At 42.6% G+C, this 22,216-nt stretch overlaps 1 protein-coding gene across 3 annotated transcripts in view; it reads left to right on the top strand.

Moving 5' to 3' along the window:
- Positions 1–22,216, top strand: part of FRMD3 (FERM domain containing 3) — a 296,683-nt gene that overhangs the window by 9,272 nt on the left and 265,195 nt on the right. Inside the window, exon 1 of one of the 3 annotated variants that reach the window (XM_078062349.1) lies at positions 121–204. The exons of the other annotated variants lie outside the window; for them this stretch is intronic. Coding sequence (XP_077918475.1) covers positions 202–204 — 3 coding nt within the window. The 5' untranslated portion in view covers positions 121–201. Of the gene's footprint in view, positions 1–120; positions 205–22,216 lie in introns of those variants that run through there. 3 annotated transcript variants of the gene reach the window in all.

The following is a 22,216-nucleotide window of genomic DNA, read 5'->3' as shown; positions in this document are numbered from 1 at the left end:
CAAAGGAGTTGGCGTTCAGCCGTTCAGCTCTGGGGAGGGATGTGTAACTGCTTCTCAGTCTCTGATGTTCATGTGGATCTCCTGCGCTCTTGTTAAAACACAAATTCTGATCTAGGAGGTCTTGAGGTGGGCCCTGGAATCCAGCATTCTAACAGGATTCCGGACGCTGCCGCTGTTGCTCGTGTGTGCACCACACTTGGAATGGTAAGGTGTTGGGGGAATTTTTCTGTCGCATAATAAAATTCTTAATTTCCTTGAGTGTGGGGACTTTTGGGCCCTTATCTCCCTAGATAACCCTTCACCCGGCACATTTCCATCAGTAGGTGGTCAATGAATGTTTGAGTAAGTGAATGAATGAATAAATAAAGGAATCCATGCAGGTGTGTGTGTCATGGAAGACTGAAATACTGACTAGAGACTGATACCGGGGCTGACGTGATTCCTTTTGATTCCCAGCTGCAGCCAAATCACGAGATTGTTTTTCAAGCAGGATGTCCTTTGATGGCCAATCTGATGAAGTGTGGAACATCTGAGAGCACGTGGGGGCCCAGGGTTAATAAGAGACTTTGTGTCCCTCTGGGCCACACTTCCCACTCTTGCTTTCCTGTATCCTGGGCTCTTGCAGAGGAACTCTGGCAACTTCTTGGCACAAACAGATCACTGTGTATAAACCAGTAGTGCCTGGAAGCTCCCGGAGGCATAGGGGACCCAGCTGTCCTCACTTGCAGAAGGAACCCCAGGGGACAGTGACCCTGGAGGACAGGGGGAAATGCATCCGAGGTGTAACATAAGCTCTGGAGCTGTTTGTTTTGGTGACTTTCCCTGAAGATTCAGGAGGGAAAGGAGAGGATAACTTTAGAAAAAAAAAAAAAAAGGAAGTTTATTCTAAGAGGAGAGAACAATTGTATAGACCAAGGAGTTATTTTTTTCCAAAAGTGAATTAGGGAAGTTTTTTGAAATAACATCAATCTTATTCGATAAGAATTTCAAAAATATCTTCTATATGCCAAGTACAGAGCTGGGAATTAGAAATAAAAAGAAAAAATAATCAGCCATCAGGAAGCTTCCAGTCATTTGGGAGAAGAGAGACAAGATAGTGGTACAAGGACAAAATGACAGCAGTAGGGACAGGTATGGGGACGTTGAGGACCAAGGGGAGGCATCTGTGTCAGACTGGGGCATCAATAAGTATTTCTGGTATAGGTGAACTTGATTAATAATTAAAGGACAAGTGGAAATCAATTCTTTAAAGGAGGAGAAAAAGGCATTTAGGCATTTCAAGTAAGGTGAGCCTTTGCTTGATATAAAACCCTGAGCATGAAACAGCATGATCAGATACAGAAATGAAGGAAGGGAGGATCTGGGATTAAGTCCCAAGAGGTTGGTTTCTGTAACAAAAGTAATGGCCATGTCCCGCCCCCCCCCCCCCCCCGGCCTTCCCCGCCCCAGGAGACACAGAACTGGCCACAAAATTTTGGGGGCCCAGTGCAAAGTGAAAATATGGAACCCTTTGTTCAAAAATTAAGAATTTCAAGAATGTAGCAGTAGGCTTTTAAACCAAGTGCGGGGCCCTTCTAAGCATGGGCCATTCACCCATGAAGCTGGCCCTGAGAAGATCGAATAAAGGAGAAGCAGGTTGAGGGAGGAGATGATGTATTTCATTTTGGGCTCTTAACTTTGAGGAGCCTGTAGGGTGTCTGAGTGGAGGATTCCCAAGTCAGCAGAGAGGTCTGGCATGGAGACACTGATAAGGGGATCCTTAGTGTTCATGCAAAGAAGCCATGTGAGTGTGTGAATGAAACCATCAGGATGGGTCTTTTTTTGTCTGTCTTTCTGCTTGGGGCATTCTTGTAGATCAAACCAATGGAATCTGAGCTCTGGAATTCTTCCCAAGAGTATTTGATCATTTTTCCTTTGTAAGGCAACTTTGACCAGAGTAGGATCTTCTCCATTTTCTTCTGCAAATAGGCCAGACAAATCAGAGTTCCCAGTGGAAAAGCATTTTTCTGCACTTCATCCTCATTTCCTTGCTTGGCCTATCAAATGAAACAAGTCCTCTCTCAGCAGGAAGGTTCTAAGTTATAAAACATAGGGTTTGCGCTCTAGGGAAGTCATCCTTTGAGACAGTGCCATGAACATTAAATAGACAATACATTTTAAAATCTTATCAACTTGGTACAAAATTAAACATGTCGTATGAGGAGGAGCTTTGCAAGTTATGCTGTAATAATTTAAATTTATTTAGTATTAATTTATATCTCAGATAGCACCTGTAGCAAATTTTGTTTTCTCCTTAGTTCCCAGGGGATTATTGTGAATTTTAATTAAAGTGAATTCAAGTTCTGTAAAATTACTCCAAGAAATAATCTGAGTAATGTAATGACCTGGATCTTAGGTGTACAATAGAGTTTTTGTCTGAATATATATCTCTGTATAATGCTAAGGGTTGAAGTATGATTATTCCGTAGCAGGGGAAAGCAATTAGCATGTTAACAGATTAGCGTTTGGCTTACGATCTCTCCCCTTAGAGGCGTAATTTGTTGCTTTAAGACATGAGGGCTTGCTGGTAAACAATGGTCTGGAAAGGATTGACTGAACCAGGGTCTGGACACACAAACTGAAAATTCAAACACAGTATCATTTACTAATGGATTGGTAATAAAAATAAGCAGTCTTAAACTATCAGTAACTAATTAGACTTATTAATAGAAGAAAGGACAAAAACCTAATCAGTAAGTTGGCTAATGATTCCTCCTTGACGTTACTAGCTGATGTTATTTTTATGGGCTGGTCTGTGTACATATTGTTGCTCATTGTTCTGAAAATAATGCTCATCCTTGTGATCTGAGCTGTATCTGTATGTAGGTGTTGTCTGCATGGTGTGATGGTGTTGGGTATTTATTGTTCTTTGTTTATTAGCATCCTTTCCCTTCCCTCATATGCCTCTTGATATCCTTGAGTGGTATGTTAATAATGTGCATTAGCTAGTTGATTAAATTGAGATCCAGAGAGGTGATGTGATTTGCCTAAGGTCACATACTTAGCAAAATTAGGATAAGGTCTGGTGCCTTGAATTTTAAGTTTGCCCCTACTATACTAAATACTATTATTTTGTTTTTGAATCTTCTTTGTTAGTCTAAATGATGTGATTCTTTTACACTGGAAACTTTCTTTTCTTTTTTTTTTTTTTAAGATTTTATTTATTTATTTGAGAGAGAGAGGGAGCATGGGAGTGAGGGGAGGGGCAGAGGGGGAGGGAGAGAATCTCAAGCGGACTCTGCCTGAGCACAGAGCCCACCATGGGACTCGATCTCACGACCCTGAGATCATGACCTGAGCCCAAATCAAGAGTCCACTGCTCAACTGACAGAGCCACCCAGGTGCCCCTCACTGGCAACTTTTCTAATAAGCAAGGGAAAAAACCATACACCGACCACATTTCTGCATGAAGAAAGCATATTGACATTTTAGAACTGTCATCCAAGGACACAATTTTAGTTTTTCTCCACTTTCTTTTAGTCAACGTGTGGTTCACTGTATATCCACATGAAAACTGTGATCAACTTATCGTGTATTTATGAATATATTGCCATGTAACATAACTAGATCATTGAAAGATACCTTCCCTTTCTCTTCACATGTTTGGCTTGGTATAGACATTGCTTGTAGTTTGAAATTTCAAGTTAACTCCTAAAAATTGAAAGGAAAAAAGAAACATGGAATGATGATGTCAATAGAATTTTCTTTCTGTCCTTTATGGTAATTTACCTTGTAGTTTTTTTTTTTTTTTAAGATTTTTATTTATTTATTTGACAGAGAGAGACACACGAGAGAGGGAACACAAGCAGGGGAAGTGGGAGAGGGAGAAGCAGGCTTCCCGCTGAGCAGGGAGCCCGATGCGGGGCTCGATCCCAGGACCCCAGGATCATGACCTGAGCCGAAGGCAGACACTTAACCAGCTGAGCCACCCAGGTGCCCCTCCCTTGTAGTTTTGAGATTGACTTTGGAAGTTGCGATTTTAGCAATCTCAGACCGTGGTATTTAGAGGACTTCTGGAAACATATGAAAACAAAGTGTTTATTAGTTAAGCACGAGCACATCCTTGTCAGGCTCTCTTTGTTTTGAAAGCTGAGGCAGAATAAAAGCTCTAGAGTCAGGGGTGGAAAAAACACTCCGTACCACCTGGAGCCCTGTCAAGGATAACTTCGCCTCTTGTGTTCCCAAACCTCAAGGGAGCTGTACTTCTGCCGAGGGGCATCATGGCACGGGGGATGGAAGGGGCACCTTGAATAGCACCTTTTGTCTCCAGGTTTGGAGACATCGTTTCTCCCCCAGGTGTAGGTGGCACCTTCTTGGTTCAGTGCTGATTAAAAGGAAAAAAAAAGGAGGCAAAGTTGTGCGGTGATTCAAGGGCAGCCCTGAGGTCTGAGTTTGCAGCGCCAGCAGCGGTGCGGTAATTTGAGAATAGCAAATTAGAAGAACAAAGCAGATTTTAATCATATGCCACAGAGAGGAAGGTGGTTTAGGTTTATCTCCAAATTGTACCTCCATTAGAGAAAGGGAGGCTTTTAATGCTATTATCCAATATTTATTGTTAAAGATTTCTTTCTTCTTTCTCCCCAGTCTTTCTTTAGTACACTCACTGGGTGGGGAATGTCAGCCTTTGTATCGAGCGGTTGTTAAATACAAAACTTTTTTTTTTTTTTTGGTGTTACAGGAAATACAGAGAGAGAGAGAGGGAGAGACAAGGAGAGACAGGGAGAGACAGAGAGAGGGAGAGAGGGAGAGAGAGAGAAGTTGTGGGAGAGATACTGATTTTGAGATTCAAGGTCTTTATCCTTTAGAAGACTTTGGTCTGAAGGTAAAATTGAATGTTAAGAAAGCATCTCCTCCCATCTTTCCATCCATCCGTCCATCCGTCCATCCATCCATCCATCCATGCGTGCATCCATCCATTCATTCATCTATCAACCTATCCACCCATTCTTCCATCCACCCATCTATCCGTCCAACAAATATTTATTGAGCATCTCTGTTAAGGACTGGTCTGAGTATTAGAGATACAGATATAAATAAAACTATGGCCCTTTGCAGTCTAGTGGAGAAGATGCATACATTAACAGATACAAGTTGGTACTGCTATGATAGAAGGACACCGGGATATTGTTGGAGCATGTAGACAAGCCAGTAGTAGGGCCCAAGTGCAGCTTGGGGGAGTGTGTATCCTTCTTTAATCTCTGGTTGCTCTCCTCCAAAGTCACTATTCCTCAAAAGGATGTTCTTTGAAAAGGATCACTGATATTTTCTTACTCACATTTACTTGTGAATAAGAACATCTTTAAGAACTTTGCTCTTCTTGCAAGTATCTCAGCCAAAATTGACCTTGCTATAAAATGTGATTTCAAGAGAAGTCACAAACTCCCTTCGTTGCTTCTTACCAGATTTTCACCTGCCAAGTGTCTCCTATATAGAAATTTTGGAGTAGCCACTAGGGCTCCTCATCTAGCCTGAGAAGGACAGGGAAGGCTTCCTGGAGATGATGTCTCAAATGAGTTTTAAAGAAAAGGTGGGCATTGTCTGGCCAGTAGACTGGGGAAGTGTGTTCAGAAGGGGTATAGCTAGGGCATTCTAGCAGAAAACTGAGCATAGGCAAAGGCATGGTGTTTGTGGGAAGCTAACAGAAATGCATTAGGATTTTATATCTCCACAGAGAGGTCTAGTCTATGCAGTGGAAAGTTGGCAATCACCTGCTCAGACTGTGTAGACAACAGAGTGGAGAGTTGGAGCCGAGAAAACAATATGGCTCCTGCTTACTGGGGAATGATTGAGATAACCCCATTGAGGCGTGGTTTGCATGGGCCAGAATGACCTGGAGAATTGTGTTGCAGCTTAGCTTCACTTTTAGAGCTAGAGGTAAGGCACATTGGGTGTTTTTATCTCAGGCTTTGAATGCCTCACTGCTTCCTGAAAAGCACCACCCTGAGGAACACTGAAGTTTTCGAGTTCTTAGTGAAGTGGAATTTGAACTTAAGTCATTGTATGTCACTTATTTCTAGATAGAGCAAGATTGACCAAGCTCACACAAACCAGGCCTTATCACAAAGTTGAAAGAATGATGAAAATGAATGTCTGGATTCCTGGGCCCCAGCCCTTTCAGTCACTCACCAGGGTAAGTGAGTGTCTCCTCTTCTCTGGGCTTCCGGGGCTCCTGAGAAGGGTACAGGCCTTAGACTAAAAATTGAAACTCCTTTCCAATTTTCTAAGTCCTCTGGGAGAATAAAGGCACACAGTTCTTCCTCAAAATGTCTTATGCTTTTAAAATTATGAAGCTAAAAAACACATGCTTACCAAAAGTTCAAATGATGCAGAAGTATATAGAGACAAGCAAGAAGGTTTACGGGTGCTGGACTCTCAATTCCTTAGTGAATTCCTTCACTTAGTGAAGGAATTTTAAAATTCCTTTTTATATGTCACTGGGGGTGGTGATGGGTTCCATGACCTTCAGTGAGCCCAGTGATGAAGCAAGTCTTTCTTAATTAGAGATCAGGAAACTGACAGACCTTTCCAAGGCAACTCATCCCATTAACTTGTTAGGGTAGTCCTGAGCCCAGCCAGGGAGGGCCTGATGGGAATGGTTGTGGGGGCTCCAGGAAGTGAGTGTTGAACAGAAATGAAATCATTTGAAAAAGACCTCCTTATGCCCTTTAGACAATCACTGTCCGGTAGAGCTTTTGTGATGCTGAAACTGTTTTATAAATATGCCATCCAACTTGGTAGCCACTAGCCTATTGTGGCTACTGAGCTTGTAAAATGTGACATATGTGCCTGAGGATCTGAACTCCAATGTTACTTCATTTTAATTCATTAAAAATCTAAATCTAAATGGCTGCACGTGCTTGTGGTTATCATATTGGACGGCACAGCGTTAGCATCTTCGAGGTGATTAACTCTGGAAGGAGAGAGGAATTGAGAGTCCAGCACCCGTAAACCTTCTTGCTTGTCTCTATATACTTCTGCATCATTTGAACTTTTGGTAAGCATGTGTTTTTTAGCTTCATAATTTTAAAAGCATAAGACATTTTGAGGAAGAACTGTGTGCCTTTATTCTCCCAGAGGACTTAGAAAATTGGAAAGGAGTTTCAATTTTTAGTCCAAGGCCTGTACCCTTCTCAGGAGCCCCGGAAGCCCAGAGAAGAGGAGACACTCACTTACCCTGGTGAGTGACTGAAAGGGCTGGGGCCCAGGGATCCAGACATTCATTTTCATCATTCTTTCAACTTTGTGATAAGGCCTGGTTTGTGTGAGCTTGGTCAATCTTGCTCTATCTAGAAATAAGTGACATAAGTTCAAATTCCACTGTTCATTCCTGATATATAAGAAAGAGGTGACTTTTGTATATGAACCTTGCTTTTTTGTCGATGCTTTCAGATTTTCTATGTAGACAATCATGTCATCTGCGAACAAAGACAGCTTAATTACTTCCTCCCCTTTTCTTTTGTTGCCTTTTTGCTTTAGCAAGGACTTCTGGTACCATGCTGAAAAGGAGTTGCAAGAGGGGACATCCTTGCCTTGTTCCTGATCTTAGTGGGAAAGCTTTGAGTTTTTCACCATTGAGTATGATGTTAGCTGAAGGGTTTTTGTGGATTTTTTTTCATCAAGTTGAGAAAATTCCCCTCCATTCCTAGTTTACTGAATGTTTTTATCATGAATGGTGTTGGATATTGTCAAATGCTTTTGCTGAATTTATTGATAGGATCATGTGATTTTTCTTTTTTAGTTTGTTGTGATGGATTACATTAATCGATATTTGAATATCGAACCTGCCTTGTGTGCCTGGGATGAGTCCCACTTGGTTGTGTAATTCTTTTTGTACATTGTTTGATCATGCAGTGATTTATATAAAGGAAATTAACTCCTAAGACTTCTAATTATTGATAAATAAACAGCACCTCTCAAATCAGCAGTTTTCCCTCCATCATTTATTTTGGGGATAATATATTTTATCTTTAATAATTATTACAGAACACATAATAAAAGTACAAATCATATAAAAGATTACCCAATGAAAAATAAAACCTTTTACATCTGACCTCAGATGTACTCCTCAGAGGTCACCACTTTCCACAGATTTTCTTGGTGTATCTTTCCAGAATTTTCTTTTTCCTTTCAGAAAACAATATTGACCACGTTTTATTAGGGAGTAATGATGAATCTCATTGGGGTGTAGTTTGTATGGGCACATGACCTGGAGAATTGTTTTATAGGGTTAGCTTGACTACACTTCTAGAACTAGGGGTAAGACGTATTGGATTTTTTTGCCTCAGGCTCTGAATGCTTCCAGAAATGTTGGAGCCCACTTTATGTTTCTCTAAGCTCCTTTATTCTCTTTGGCGGGCTTCTGTGTATGCGCTGGATGATAGACGGTCACATCTGGGGTTGGAGTGTCCTCACCTCTTCTTCTATGCTATCATTTTAGTTCCCTCCTTTGCCGTGTGACTGGAATAAATGCTCTTCCTCCTTGTCTGCACGCCTCCCTGTCCTGCAGACTTAGGATGTCTTCAAAGAGGACCTTTCCTCCCAGGGGTCCTGTTTAAAATTCTATTCCCTCAGTGATGTGTGAAGAACAGTCAGAAACGTTGAAAGACATCTGATGTGTGACATTCCTTCCAGACAACAGGGACTTACTTAGATCCCAGAGGACCCCGGAGCCTGAGGGGCAAGAAGAAAGGAGGCCTGGCCTCTGGGAGGAGGAGAGTGGAAAGGGAAGAGATCTGCTCAGGTAGTGTGTGAATGTGACTTGCCGTGAGGTTGTTCTTGCATCTATGATGAGGGTAGACCCGGTGCTCATTTTTGCTGGAGGGCTTAGAAAGATTTCCCAGTGGATCCATTGATCAGGAAATATTTAATAACGCAACCAAATTTTCATGCCTTATTGCACACACTAGCTAAGCCTTCTCTCTAAAGTGCCACTCCAGATCACGTTGCTCCTGGTCACATTCATCGTAGAACCTATGGCTGATTATGAACTTGTTCATTGCTTTGGGAGCCTGTGTGATGTCTATCTGCCCCACTATACTGGCAGACCTGTGAGGGGAGGGATGCTGCTGTAGCCCAGTGTCGAGGACATGCCCACCGCCTGGGACATTGTAGGTGCTTAGGACCAATATTGGTTAGCTAAAAGAATAAATAAGTGAATACTCTTTACCAAATCATAAGGACAGTGATCACTGCCATTTGTTGAGCACCGGCTGTGGGCCAAGCCCCTTGTCGAGCACCTTTTATCTCATTTAATCCCTATTTATTTATTTATTTTTTTAGATTTATTTATTTATTTATTTGAGAGAGAATGAGAGACAGAGAGCATGAGAGGGAGGAGGGTCAGAGGGAGAAGCAGACTCCCCGCTGAGCAGGGAGCCCGATGCGGGACTCGATCCCGGGACTCCAGGATCATGACCTGAGCCGAAGGCAGTCGCTTAACCAACTGAGCCACCCAGGTGCCCCACATTTAATCCCTATTTAAAGGTTAGGAAGATGAGCCACAGAGATACATCCGGTCCCAAATCAACAGCCCAAGTGGTGGGCTGAGATTTGAACCCTGTTCAAGACCCCCATGTTCAGTAAATTAAGATGTAATCCCCAGAGATGTCAACCTTGGGCAGTAACTGCAGGAAGGGGAATCTTCCCAAAGGAGGAGGTTTCTGCCTTCCAGATGAGTGCCGGGTGCTCGGTAGCAGACCAGGCACCTGCTCTTCAGGAATTTAGATGGAGACTCCCCCACAGCCCGCCAACACGGAGCTGTGGAGTGGGTTTATCCCTGATTCCGGGTAGATATTCTGAGCAGTCATGAATTATTTAGGTGCTGAGGCAGAAACACTTCCTGGCATTGAATCGTAACGAAAACTGTGCATGAAATTAAAGTCAAGAGGTTCAGCAGTTAGTTATTTTTCTGTTAATGAAAAAGGGGAGAGAAAGCAACCCGTTAGCAATCAGCCATATGGTTCACTTTTTTCCTAGTCTTTCCTGGCTCTCCAAAGGGCCCTACAGGGCTTGTGAGTCTTTTTATTTTTGTTATGTCATATTTTGCAAAATACCTGAGAGCCATTTTGGGTGGCCAGGGATGGTTCAGTTCCACCCATTTTCTACCAGGAGAGCTTTAAGCGAGAGCAATCAGAGGCCTAACGAACACCCTCGGCATGGTAGACTCCCTCTGTGGCTGGGCCGTCTCCAGGCCTCACTAGCTTTCCCGCCTCTTCAGCTGTTATGCTATTTGGGGATCACTTGAGCCTCTTGTTATAAATCTATACAGTGCATTATATTTTGTAAAATGCTTCATATTCACTTTACTGGTCCTTTTCTAAGTAAGTCACTAAGTAGGGAAGGAAGAGAACTCAGAAGAATCCAGGCCCAACACCCCTGCTTATCCTACAAAGTTAGTCCCAGCGAGGGCAGCCTTCTTATGAGGGACCAAGTGCATCTTCTTAATGAGGGTTGGTGCTATTCAGCGTCTCTCACGTCTATTTTTTTTTTTAAACAACTTTATTGGGATATAATGCACATACCATACAATTCACCCATTTATTTATTTGTTTATTTTTAAAAAGATCTTATTTATTTATTAGAGAGAGAGAGCACGAGTATGCACGAGCAGGGGGAGGGGCAGAGGGAGAAGGAGAAGCAGACTCCTAGCTGAGCATGGAGCCTGACGCAGGGCTTGATCCCAGGATCTGAGATCATGATCTGACCTGAAGTCAGACTCTCAACCGACTGAGCCACCAGGGGCCCTACAACTCACGCATTTAAAGTGATTACACACTTTATATGTAACTCTGTGATAGCGTATATAACAGAGTTGTGCAGCCATCACCACAGAAAGAAACCCCCGAAATAAACCCCAGACCTCTTCGTTGTCACTCCCTCAACCTCTGCATTTCTCCCAGTCCTAAGCAACCACTGATCAGCTCTCCGTCTCTACCCCGCAATTTGTGACTGGCATCTTTCAATTAGCTTAACGTTTTCCAGTTTCTTCATGTTGCAGTGTGTATCCATACTCCGTTTCTTTCTATTGCCAAGCTGTATTCTGTTCTATGGATATGCCATAGTTTGTTTACCCATTCATTGGTGGATGGACCGTTTGGGTCGTTTCCATATTTTGGCTGTTATGGATAATGTTGCTAGGAACATTGTGTACAAGTTTTTTTGTGGACATTTGTTTTCATTTACCTCGGAGCAGAATCGCTGGCTCATGTGGTGACTCCGTGTTTACCTTTTTGAGGGATTGGCAGATAGTTAACCACAGTGGCTGTGCCATTTTACATTGCCCCCTCCCCCGTCACCCCCCGGCAGTGTACGAGGGTTCCAGTGACTCCACGTGCTCACCAGTAACACTTGTTACTACTGACTTTTTTTTTTTTTTTTTTGACTTTTTGACTTTTTGATCATTATTGTCCTAGTGGGTGTGAGGTGGTGAAGTGGATTTGCAGTCTGGCTTGGGTTTGCCTTTCCCTGATGGCGTCAACCAGCATCTGGACAATACATTTTTCCTAGGCTGCTAGACATTCTGTTGGGGGTTAACACTTGAACAGGTGAGGCTAGCTTGGCTGTTCCTGGAGCCCATTTCTCCTCAGGCAGCCTCATGTCTGTGGGACATCCCTCACCCTTGAGCCTCTCCACCTGGAGAGCTGTCGGGCGGTGGTCTGTGACTGAGCTTCGGTCCCCGCCTTCCCTCGGTGAGCCACCTTCAGAGCTGGCCTTCTACTTTTTGGCCATTTTTCACATCACACCGTCCACAAGACAAATGAAGATTTAAAGGAAGTTGCTTTTTAAAGTCAGTTACAGAAGTTGTTCTGTCATAACTGCCACCGAAGTTACAAAAGTTTCTAAGGTCGCAGCGTTTTGATGAAGACCCTGGACCTCAAGCCCACAGCACAGAAGAAGGGGTGTGTTTTCTAAGAAATGAATAGGTTAGCAGAGCCAAATCCTTAGGGTCAGTTTTATTTTTTTTTTAAATGTAATTAAAAAAAATTAAGTTCTTTATTTTGAGATGTAGGTTCACACACAATTGTAAAAAGTATTACCGAGAGATCCCATCCTTGGAACTGTTTAACTGTGGGAGGAAATGATTTACTGAGGGATTGGAAAATAAGTCTGGAAGAGTGCCAAGAATGCAAACTATTTCTGCTGCCATCATTTCCTGCTTTTCCCAGGACGAGGGCTGTATGACCCAACCTTCAAATGAGCTGCTCCTGAGGAGGGGCTATTTATTGACAGAGGCTATTCTGCTTGGCAATTTTGGCTTAAAGTAGACAAACCTACTAACGCTATCCCTCCCTTCTTCTCATCCCCATTCTTAAGTGTCGGTCACTAATGTTGACTTGGCTGGTACTGCTGCCCCTAATCCGTTGAACTTCTAAAGGAAATTAAGCCTGCCAAAGATCTCATTTTAACTTAGACCTACCAACATGGGGGAAATAAAAATCCTCTAAATGAGGCAAAGAGTATTGATGAGCTAAAGATGATAAAATTGGTCAGTGTAATACCTGGCATATCACTTGAGTGTGATGCTCTCATTAATTCCATGCATATTTGTAAAGTTATAACTCTGTGTTAGGCACTGCTTGAGGTGCTAGGGATACAAGCAGAGAACCAAACACATGGAGATCCCTGCCCTCATGGAGCTTATATTCTCCAGAATATAATTATTATATGTAATATATTCTCTGGAACAATATCATGCCGTACATTATAACCTCAGGACTTAATTATCTTATAAGTGGAAGTTTGTACCTTTTGACCCCCTTCACTCATTTCTCCCACCCCCGGCCCCCTACCTCTAATAACCATCAATCTGTTCTCTTTATGTGTGAGGTTTTTTTTTAGATTCCATATATAAGTGAGATCATACAGTATTTGTCATTTTCTGTCTGACTTATTTCACTTAGTATAATACCTTCACGGTCCATTCATGTTGTTACAAATGGCAGGATTTCCCTCTTTCTCATGGCTGAATTACATTCCATTGTGTGTGTGTGTGTGTGTGTGTGTGTGTGTGTGTGTGTGTGTGTGTATGCCATTCCTTCTCTATTCATTTACCTGTCAATGGACACTTAGGTTGTTTTCATGTCATGACTCTTGTGAATAATGCTGTAATAGCATGGGGTTACAAGTATCTTTTTGAGGTAGAGGATGATATGGTAGGCCCTATGGATATCTGTGGGGAGAACATGCCAAGCAGAAGCAGCAGCCAGTGCAAAGGCCCTGAGGTAGGTTTGTGGCTGACTTGAGAGACCAGTAAGAGTTGACTGAACAAGTAGAAGAGTAGATGACATGGAAGAGGCGGTAGGACCAATCCTATGGGGGTTTGTAGACCAACGTAAACTTAATACATGTCGATTAAGAATATTCAGAAGATTAATCAGTGAACTGTTTTTTTTAACAATGGAAACATGACATGCATACTGAAAAGTATGCAAAATTGTAAGTGGACAGCATGACGCACTTTTATAAAGTGAACACTCTCAGATGATAGCACCAGATCCAGAAACACAGCATGGCTGGCATCTCAGAAGCCCTCCTTGTGCCTCTTCTCAGGCACTGGTCCCAGAGGGTGCCCACCATCGGTTAGTCATGCTCATTGTTGAATTTCATATAATTTTCCATAAAAAGCATTGTGCGGTATGCACTCTGCTGTCTTCTTGCATCTAGTCCCTCCCTTATGCTTAGCATTATGTTTTTGAGATTCTTCCTTGTTGCTGCTTATAGTTAGAATTCTTTAATTGTCATTGACATATGGGAGTCAGTTGTATGAATATATTATTTAGTTACTTTAAAAAAAGATTTTATGTACTTATTTATTTTAGAGAGAGAGGGAGAGAGAGTAGGGCAGGGCAGAGGGAGAAGGAGAGAGAGAATCTGAGGCAGACTCCATGCTCAGCTGGACCCCACGACCCTGATCATGACCTGAGCCAAAATCAAGAGTCGGATGCTTAACCGACTGAGCCATCCAGGTGCCCCAAGTTACTTTTTCTACTGTTGATAGATATTTAGGTTGTTTCCAGTTTGGGCCATTACAACCTGCTTTGTTAGTTTTAACTTTTTAAAAAAATTTTTAAATAAATAATAAACTCCTAAGTGTCACAGAGCCAGCCAAATAGTTAGGGGATTTTGGAGTGTTTGGAAAATAGTTGCAAATGTTTGAGAACGAGACAGGCCTGACCATTCCCAGACTTGTCCAGGGCTGAGGTTGTTGGCTTCCCGTGGCAGCACAAGAGGTCAGAGCCGGCCAAGCAACGCAGCTGCCCACTGCCCAGCTGTGCAGTGCACGTACATCATGAGTTGGTGTGGTCTGCTCAAGCCATCGTTGGGACACTCTACCTTTCCCTTTGACATTCCTCTAGCAGATGTTTGTCTTTGTGTTCCAGAGCGAGACTCCTGTGTGGTGGGTCCTCTTCCACAACCATGATCCGTGGGGTCATGGAGACCCTGTGTTCTTTAAACCTGTAAACCCACAATGCAGGAAAACTATATTTTTTTTAGGCCACACACTTCCCACATCCACAGAAGGAAGGTAAGGACATAGACAGCTCAAGGTGGAATCTGCCCAGAGAAGGGAAGATGTTTGTGAGTGTTCTTCATGAGGTGCCCAAGCACTACCGCTAACAGATCCCTTTTTGATGATTTTGAAGCTGACCTTTATGAAAACTTGGTTCTTGTGCTGAAAATGCAGACCAGGTGTACTCTGCAGCTGTGAAGTCATGAGGTAGAAATCTGATCACTTTTTTAGGAGGAGGTTGGTGGCTCTCCCATTTCTCCCTGCCCTTTTGGACCACCTGTCCTGTCCCCCACCATCTGCGAGGCACCCTCTCAGTAAACAACATGGCCCCAGCTGCCCATCTGGTGGCCTGAGCACTTGGCTCATCTTGGAACACACCCGAACACAAATGGGGCTTACACAGGCTCTGTGTCCTTCTGAACCATTTCTCGATTCAACTGGAGGGGGACATTCCTCCTTGTGGACTCATTCTAAACTGAGGAGCCCAAGAAGACAAGCAGGTAGACTGAGGAAATTAGTAGGATAGAAAAAGCAAGAGAGAAGGCAGCCTTCTAAGCTGGTAATTCTGAGTGTTCTCACCTGTTTGTAGATGTATGCTGTATTTTCCCAATAGCATGGCTATTTCGAGACTGTTCATTGCTACTACGAGAATTGTTGTAAAATACTGCTTTCGTGGTGCATTATTGTAGGAGGGGTATTCTCCTTCTCCCATGTGGGAGAAATTCTTGTGTCAGGAATAGATACCTAGCACAGAGTAAATGTGTGGAAATTCTTTGCTGAAAGAATGTGTACGGAGAGTATGTCTTTGAATGTCTTGTAGTAACTCTGACGTCCCGCTATATTGGGGTCTCCTGCACCCAATATTGCTTGTTGTTTGACTGTCTCAGTCTGACCGCCCAACATCTCCTAGACTTCCTGTCATTCATTCATTCACTTATTTATCAAATATTTACTGTGAAAGGTACTACTAGAGGCTCTTGGGAAACAGCAGTGAACAAGATAATATAAGCTCATCAAGCTTATTTTCGAGAGGGGAGAGGCTGACAATAACCAAGCACTTACACAAAATTGTTTTTGACAGATGGTGATGAATTCTATGTGGAAAAATAAAGTGGGTAAGGGGGATTAGAGAATGAAGTAGAGTAGGGAAGAAGTAGTGTTCTTTATGGGTGGTCTGGGAAGGTCTCTCTCATCAAATAAGGTGATATTTGAACAGGGCCTGAAGGAAGTGAGGATAGAGGCAAGTGGATATCTGGGAGAAAAACATTCCAGGAAAATAAAAGAGGTTGAAAGGTCTTGAAACTGAAGGGAGTGTGGTATGTTTGAGGAACATGAGGGAGTGGAGTGATCAAGGGGAGAGGCTGGGAGAGGAGCCCACAGAGGTGGTCGGGGTGGGTCAACCCTGAAGGTCTTACAGGCCACCAGAAGCACTGTAGAAGCCATTGGAAGGTTTTGGTAGAGGATGGCCTGGTCAGATCTATGTCTTTTAAGAGGATAGCTCAGCTGCTGTGTTGAGGATAGGCTTAGGGCCACAGAGCAAAAGTAGGAAGACCAGTGAGGAGGCCGGTGCGCAACTCCAGGTGAGAGATGATCCCTTGTGTGGCGAGAAGTTTTGAACACCCAAGGCTTCCAGAATGTTCAGTGGTCCAGAATACACTATTCTACTTTGGTGTGAATTTCAAGCCTAGGAATGAACACCATCTTGGTTTTGCAGAGGGAGGCTGGCAGGGGCTTCCCTGGGCTGCAGCCCCTGTGCCCCCTTCCCCTCTGAGGGCCATCACCACGGAGCACAAACCCCAGCAAAGCAATGTAGCATCTGGGTGTCATCAGCTCTTGGTGCACACCCGAAATTACAGTAGGACCCCGAGTCTATCCTCCTCCTTTACCCCCACCCCCATTGCCACCAGCTGCAGGGCAGCCCCCTCCTCTAAGCAGGGGGAGAGTTTCACCTAGTGTAACCACACAGAGTGTGTCCACAAGCCAGAGTTCCTTCTTTCCCTCCTTGCCAAAATAAGTTGGGCCTTTTCTTTCTTTCTTTTTTAATTGAGATATAATTTACATTTAAGATTGTGTAGATTTTAGGTGTACAACATATTGAGTTGGTTTGATACATTTATATATTGCAGTATGATTACCACCATTTACATAGTAGTTAGCTAACAACTGTCATGTCACATAACTATCATTTCTTTTTTTTTTGTGGTGAGAACATTGAAGATCTAGTCTCTTAGCAATTTTGAAGTCTATAATAGACAATATTGTTGGCTATCATCACTTTGCTTTACATTAGCTCTCCAGAACTTATACATTTTGTAGTCCTAAGTTTGTATCCTTAAACAACATCCTCCCCATTCCCCACCCTCCATCCTTGGTAACCTCCATTCTACTCTCTGTTTTTATGAGTTCAGCTTTTTTAGATTTCACATATTAGTGATATTATATCATGTCTTTCTGTGTCTGACTTATTTCATTTAGCATGATGCCCTCAAGGTCATCCATGTTGTTGCAAATGGCAGGAGAGCCTCCTTTCTCATTGCTGAATAATATCCCACTGTATATATACATACACCACATCTTTATTCATTCATCCATTGATGGACACTTAGGTTGTTTCCATACCTTAGCTGTTGTGAATAATGCTGCAATAAACAGGGGAGTACAGATATCTTTTGATACTTTGTTTTAACTTCCTTTGGATATATGCCCAGAAGCTGGGTCCCATGGTAGTTCTATTTTAATTTTTTGAGGGACTGGCCTTCATACTGTTTTCCATAGTGATTGAACCAATTTACATTCCCACCAAAAGTGCACTTCCCTTTTCTCCACATCCTTACTGACACTTGTGACCTCTTGTCTTCTTATGATAGCCAGTCCTAACAGGTGTGAGGTGGAGTTGGGCCTTTTCTGTCCATGACTTCGATGAAGTCAATGGTGGTGCTGCTTTCTTCAGACTTCTCTGGGTCTGGACTCACCTGGTTCGCTTAGCTGCTGGACGTGTAGCTCTTGAGTGTCGGCCATTCCAAGGCTTAGGTGTAGCTTACAGTGCTTCATTTCACCATTTGGATTCTGTATTGCTTCTCTCTTGCTGCGTAGCATGACTACATCTTGAGCGCCTTAAAACAACATCCGTTTCTCAGCTCTGGAGGCTCTAAGTCTGGTGGGCTCATCTGGATTCTGTGGTCAGGGAATCACAAAGCCTCAGTCAAGGTTGGGCTGGGCTGGGCTTTTAGCTCCAGGCTCAGAGGAAGAATATGCTTCCAAGGCCACTCATGTTGGCGGTAGACTCCACTTCTTGGTGCATGTAGGACTGAAGTCCCCATTTTCTTGGCTCTAGGCTGGGAGCTACTTTCAGCTTCTAGAGGTCACCCAGATTCCTTGTCAAGTGGCCCCTTCCATCTTCAAGCCAGCAATGGTGCACCAAATCCCTCTCATGCTTCAAGTCTCTCTGACTCTCCTTCTGCTACCAGCTGGAGAAAGCTGTCTGCTTTTAAGGGCTCATGTGATTATGTTTGGCTCACCTAGGTAATCCAAGGACAGTCTCTATCTGGAGGTCAGCTGTGCCATGCCACGCATAAGAGTGAGCTCTCCTTGTAGTTGCAGTTCTGGGGACTAGGGCAGGACATCACTAGGGGCCGTTTTAGAAATTCTGCCTATCCTGACAGATTCTTTTGCTTCCAATATCAGCAGTATTCACATACCTGTCTTGCCCTCATGACTGGTGTACCTTGGCATTTACTGCAGTGTGCTTTTATTTCTAGGACCTGAGTTCCTTCTTCTTTAGAGACTGTTGGCATTCTGAAGCCACTCGATACCCCAGAACCTGGCCTAGCAATCAGAAATCAGTGCCTAGTGTTTCTGTCTGACTCTGAATGGCAGGGAACCAAGGAAATTCTGGCTTATTATATCATTATATGATCATTAAAGCTTCTTATTAAGGCTAACAGTGTGAGGACTGAGATAGTCAGGGTACTTTTGGGGTTTGATTTAGAGTCATCTAAATCATAAAGCATGAGTAGCTTCTAATGTTCCTGTGAACCTGCTTTTATCCATCACAGCCAATTTTCTGATAAGTTACCAACTCCACTGGAACCTCCCATGATTGTAAGCTCATTACCTTACAATGCAGTGTATTCCATTCTTGAACAGGTCTTTTTATTAAAAAATTCTTGGCCCATATTGGCTTCCTTCTGACTTTCACCCAGCATAACCATGTATGGCCTAGGGCCACACCAAATGCCTCTTTTCTCTCTTTTTTTTTAAGATTTTATTTATTTATTTGACAAAGAGAGACACAGCGAGAGAGGAAACACAAGCAGGGGAGTGGGAGAGGGAGAAGAAGGCTTCCCACAGAGCAGGGAGCCAGATGCGGGGCTCGATACTGGGACCCTGGGACCATGACCTGAGCTGAAGGCAGACGCTCAACGACTGAGCCACCCAGGCACCCAAGGCCTCTTTTCTCTTATAAATTATGGTTATTCAGATATGTGTAGAGGCAGATATCGAGTCTTGGAATATCTCTTCACCAGCTAGATTCCAGCTTTGACGGGCAACCTGGCACATTATGTTTGCTTCTGGTGCTGGATACACCTTCGGAATGTGGGCTCTGTCAGGGGTGGGAAGCTTCTCTGTTGTACTGACCTATGTATCCCTGGCTCCGAGCACATCGCATCGTCCATAGTAGGTACCAATAAATATTTATTGATGGGATGCACTCTCCTTTGGAGCTGAGGTGTCTGCCCAATTGACATTGTTTAGTCTTGTGAGCCATCCCCGATCTCTACCTGGAAACAGTTAATGCTTTCTGTCTTAAGTCCTTTCCAGAACAAGGCACATAAATAGATAAATAAAACCTGTTAATGATTCAGGCACTTGAGAGAAGTTGCTTTCATAAGTAACAAATTTTGGTGCTTGATTTAAATTGTCCCTCACTTAGTGTTGCAGTGAGAAGGAGGAGGTAAATCCATTACAGAGAAAAAAAGGATCATATTAAACTTGGAATTGGTTTTCCTTCTCCTGTCTCTCAAGTGCAGGGAGTCATTTAATCAGATGCATCTCTTGATGTGGGCACTTGCTGCAGAGCTGGAAATGAACCCCCATTAACAATAAGAAATTCCTTCCAAGAAAAATAGATGTGATTGCCTTGCTGTTGGGTACATGGGAATCACCTTATTAGAGGCAGCAAAACTGTGTCTTCATGGTGGGTATCTGCTGCAATATTCGAACATTACTGCTTGGTTTAAAATGCGTGGTTTTGTATAATGTAGTTATTGACACATTGGTCTCATTTTTCTACGGGAGGAATGTAGGTAATTTTATCTGCAAGAAATTGCAAGCTATAGTCACTAGCTCAGGACCGCAGCTCTATAAAACCTGAATGTTTAATAATGCTCCCATGAAAGCACATTCCACATTTATAAAAATTTCAGGGTGTAGTTCTGCTCTTTGAAAAATTAATGCAGTACCTTATATTTAAAATAAGGGGTCTTGCCTCATCCTCCTAGCACTTACCTTTCCTTCTTTCAACAGATCTTTACTGATTCCTGTGATATGTGAAGAAGTGCAGTTTTTAAGTAGGATTTTCTTTTTTTTTTTTTTAAAGATTTTATTTATTTATTTGACAGAGAGAGACACAGCGAGAGAGGGAACAGAAGCAGGGGGAGTGGGAGAGGGAGAAGCAGGCCTCCTGCGGAGCAGGGAGCCCGATGCGGGGCTCGATCCCAGGACCCTGGGATCATGACCTGAGCCGAAGGCCGACGCTTAACGATTGAGCCACCCAGGCGCCCCTAAGTAGGATTTTCAAGGAAGATCTCTAGTTGTATCTTAGAAGATCTGCAGAAAAGCAATTACAGAAAACAGTAGTTTATTATATCTTCATGTTTGATAAACATCAGAATGAACTAGATTAGTTTGTTTTTGACAACTTTGATCTGGACATAACATATTTCACACATATTATGCAAATCAGTTTTTAAAATAGAGCTAACGATGCTAAGGAGGGGATTTTGGTTGTTTAATTCTTTATTTGTTATCTTTCCCAAAAGTGTGACTAATAATTATCTGACAGATAATTACAGAGCACTGAACTGTAAGTTATAAAGTGCTAGAGAGAAGCTAACCTTTATTCTGCACTCTTCTTCTGTCTTCCAAATGCATATTTTGCTGTCTCTAGATTTTTGCACATTGTTAGGGTCCAAAGAATATATTAATTCTGTAACGCTTTTTAGCCAACTGCATTGACTAATTAATTGAATCATCCAGCAAACTTGCTCTGGGCCTTCCCTTTGTTTAGATCACAGCACTAGAGATGGAGAGAAGAAAACACACTGTAAGAGATAGAGCCTTACCTTAAAAATTTGTTGTTGTTGTTGTGGGGAGAACGTTTAAGATCTACTTTCTTATCAACTTTGAAGTATAAAATGTAGCATTGTTAACTGTAGTCACCATTCTATACATGAGATCCTCAGAATGTATTCCTCTTAAAGCTAGAAGTTTGACCCCTTTGACCAACATCTTCCACTCCAGCTCCTTGGCAACCACGAATCCGTTTCTCTGAGTTCAGCTTTTTTAGATTCCACATATGAATGAGATCATATTAATATTTTCTTTCTCTGGCTTATTTTACTTAGCATCATGCCCTCAAGTTTTCTCCATGTTGGCCCAAATGGCAGGATTTCCTTCTTTTATATGGCTGAATAATATTCTCTGTCCCTTTATATCACATTTTCTTTATCCACTCATCTGTTGATGGACAGTTAGGTTGTTTCCATGTCTTGTCTGTTTTGAATAATGCTGCCATTAACATGGGGGTGCACATACCTCTTTGAGGTAGTGATTTCATAGAGGGGAGCCTTACCTTTAATGAGTTTGTAGACCATTTGTTCTCAAAGTGTGGTCTTACCCCAATATTGACATTGTGTATGTGTGTGTGTGTGTGCACACACATGTGTATGCACTGTGTACATGCTGATAGCCCTAGAATATGCTAGAGTAGTAAACAGACATTCAGAATGATTGCAGTAAAACTAATAGACTTATTTTTTAGGGCAGTTTTTTGTTTATGGAAAAATTGTACAGGAAGTATAGAGTTCAGCTCTACCCTTTGTTTTCTATCCCTGCTCTCCCCTATTATTAACATTTTGCATTAGTGCCGTACATCTCCGTTATAATTGATGAACCAATATTGATACATTATTGTTCACTGAAGCCATAGTTTAGTTGGGGTTCACTCTTCCTGTTGTGTAGTTTTCTTGGTGTGGACCAGGGATAATGTCATAAATCTGCCATTACAGTATCATAAAGAGTAGTGTTAGAATCCTGTTTCCTGCCTACTCATTCCTCCCTTCCTCTTCCCAGACCCTTGGCAACCATTGATATTTTTAGTCTTCTCTCTATAGATAGAGGTTTTGCCTTTTCGAGGTTGTCATCTAGTTGGAATTATTCATACAGAAGTTCTTTCACTCAGCAAAATGGATTTAAGGTTCATCCATGTCTTTTTGTGGCTCGATAGCTCATTTCTTTTTTTTAATCACTGAATAATATTTCATGGGATGTACTATAGTTACCTGTTTACCTGTTGGAGGACATCTTGGTTGCTCCCAAGTTTGGCAATCATGAATGAAGCTTCTAGAAACATTCACGTGCAGGTTTTTATGTGGATATGTTTTCAAC

The sequence above is a fragment of the Halichoerus grypus genome, chromosome 14, assembly GCF_964656455.1.
Source record: "Halichoerus grypus chromosome 14, mHalGry1.hap1.1, whole genome shotgun sequence".
NCBI lineage: Eukaryota > Metazoa > Chordata > Mammalia > Carnivora > Phocidae > Halichoerus > Halichoerus grypus.
This window is presented reverse-complemented; position numbering and strand designations above follow the sequence as displayed.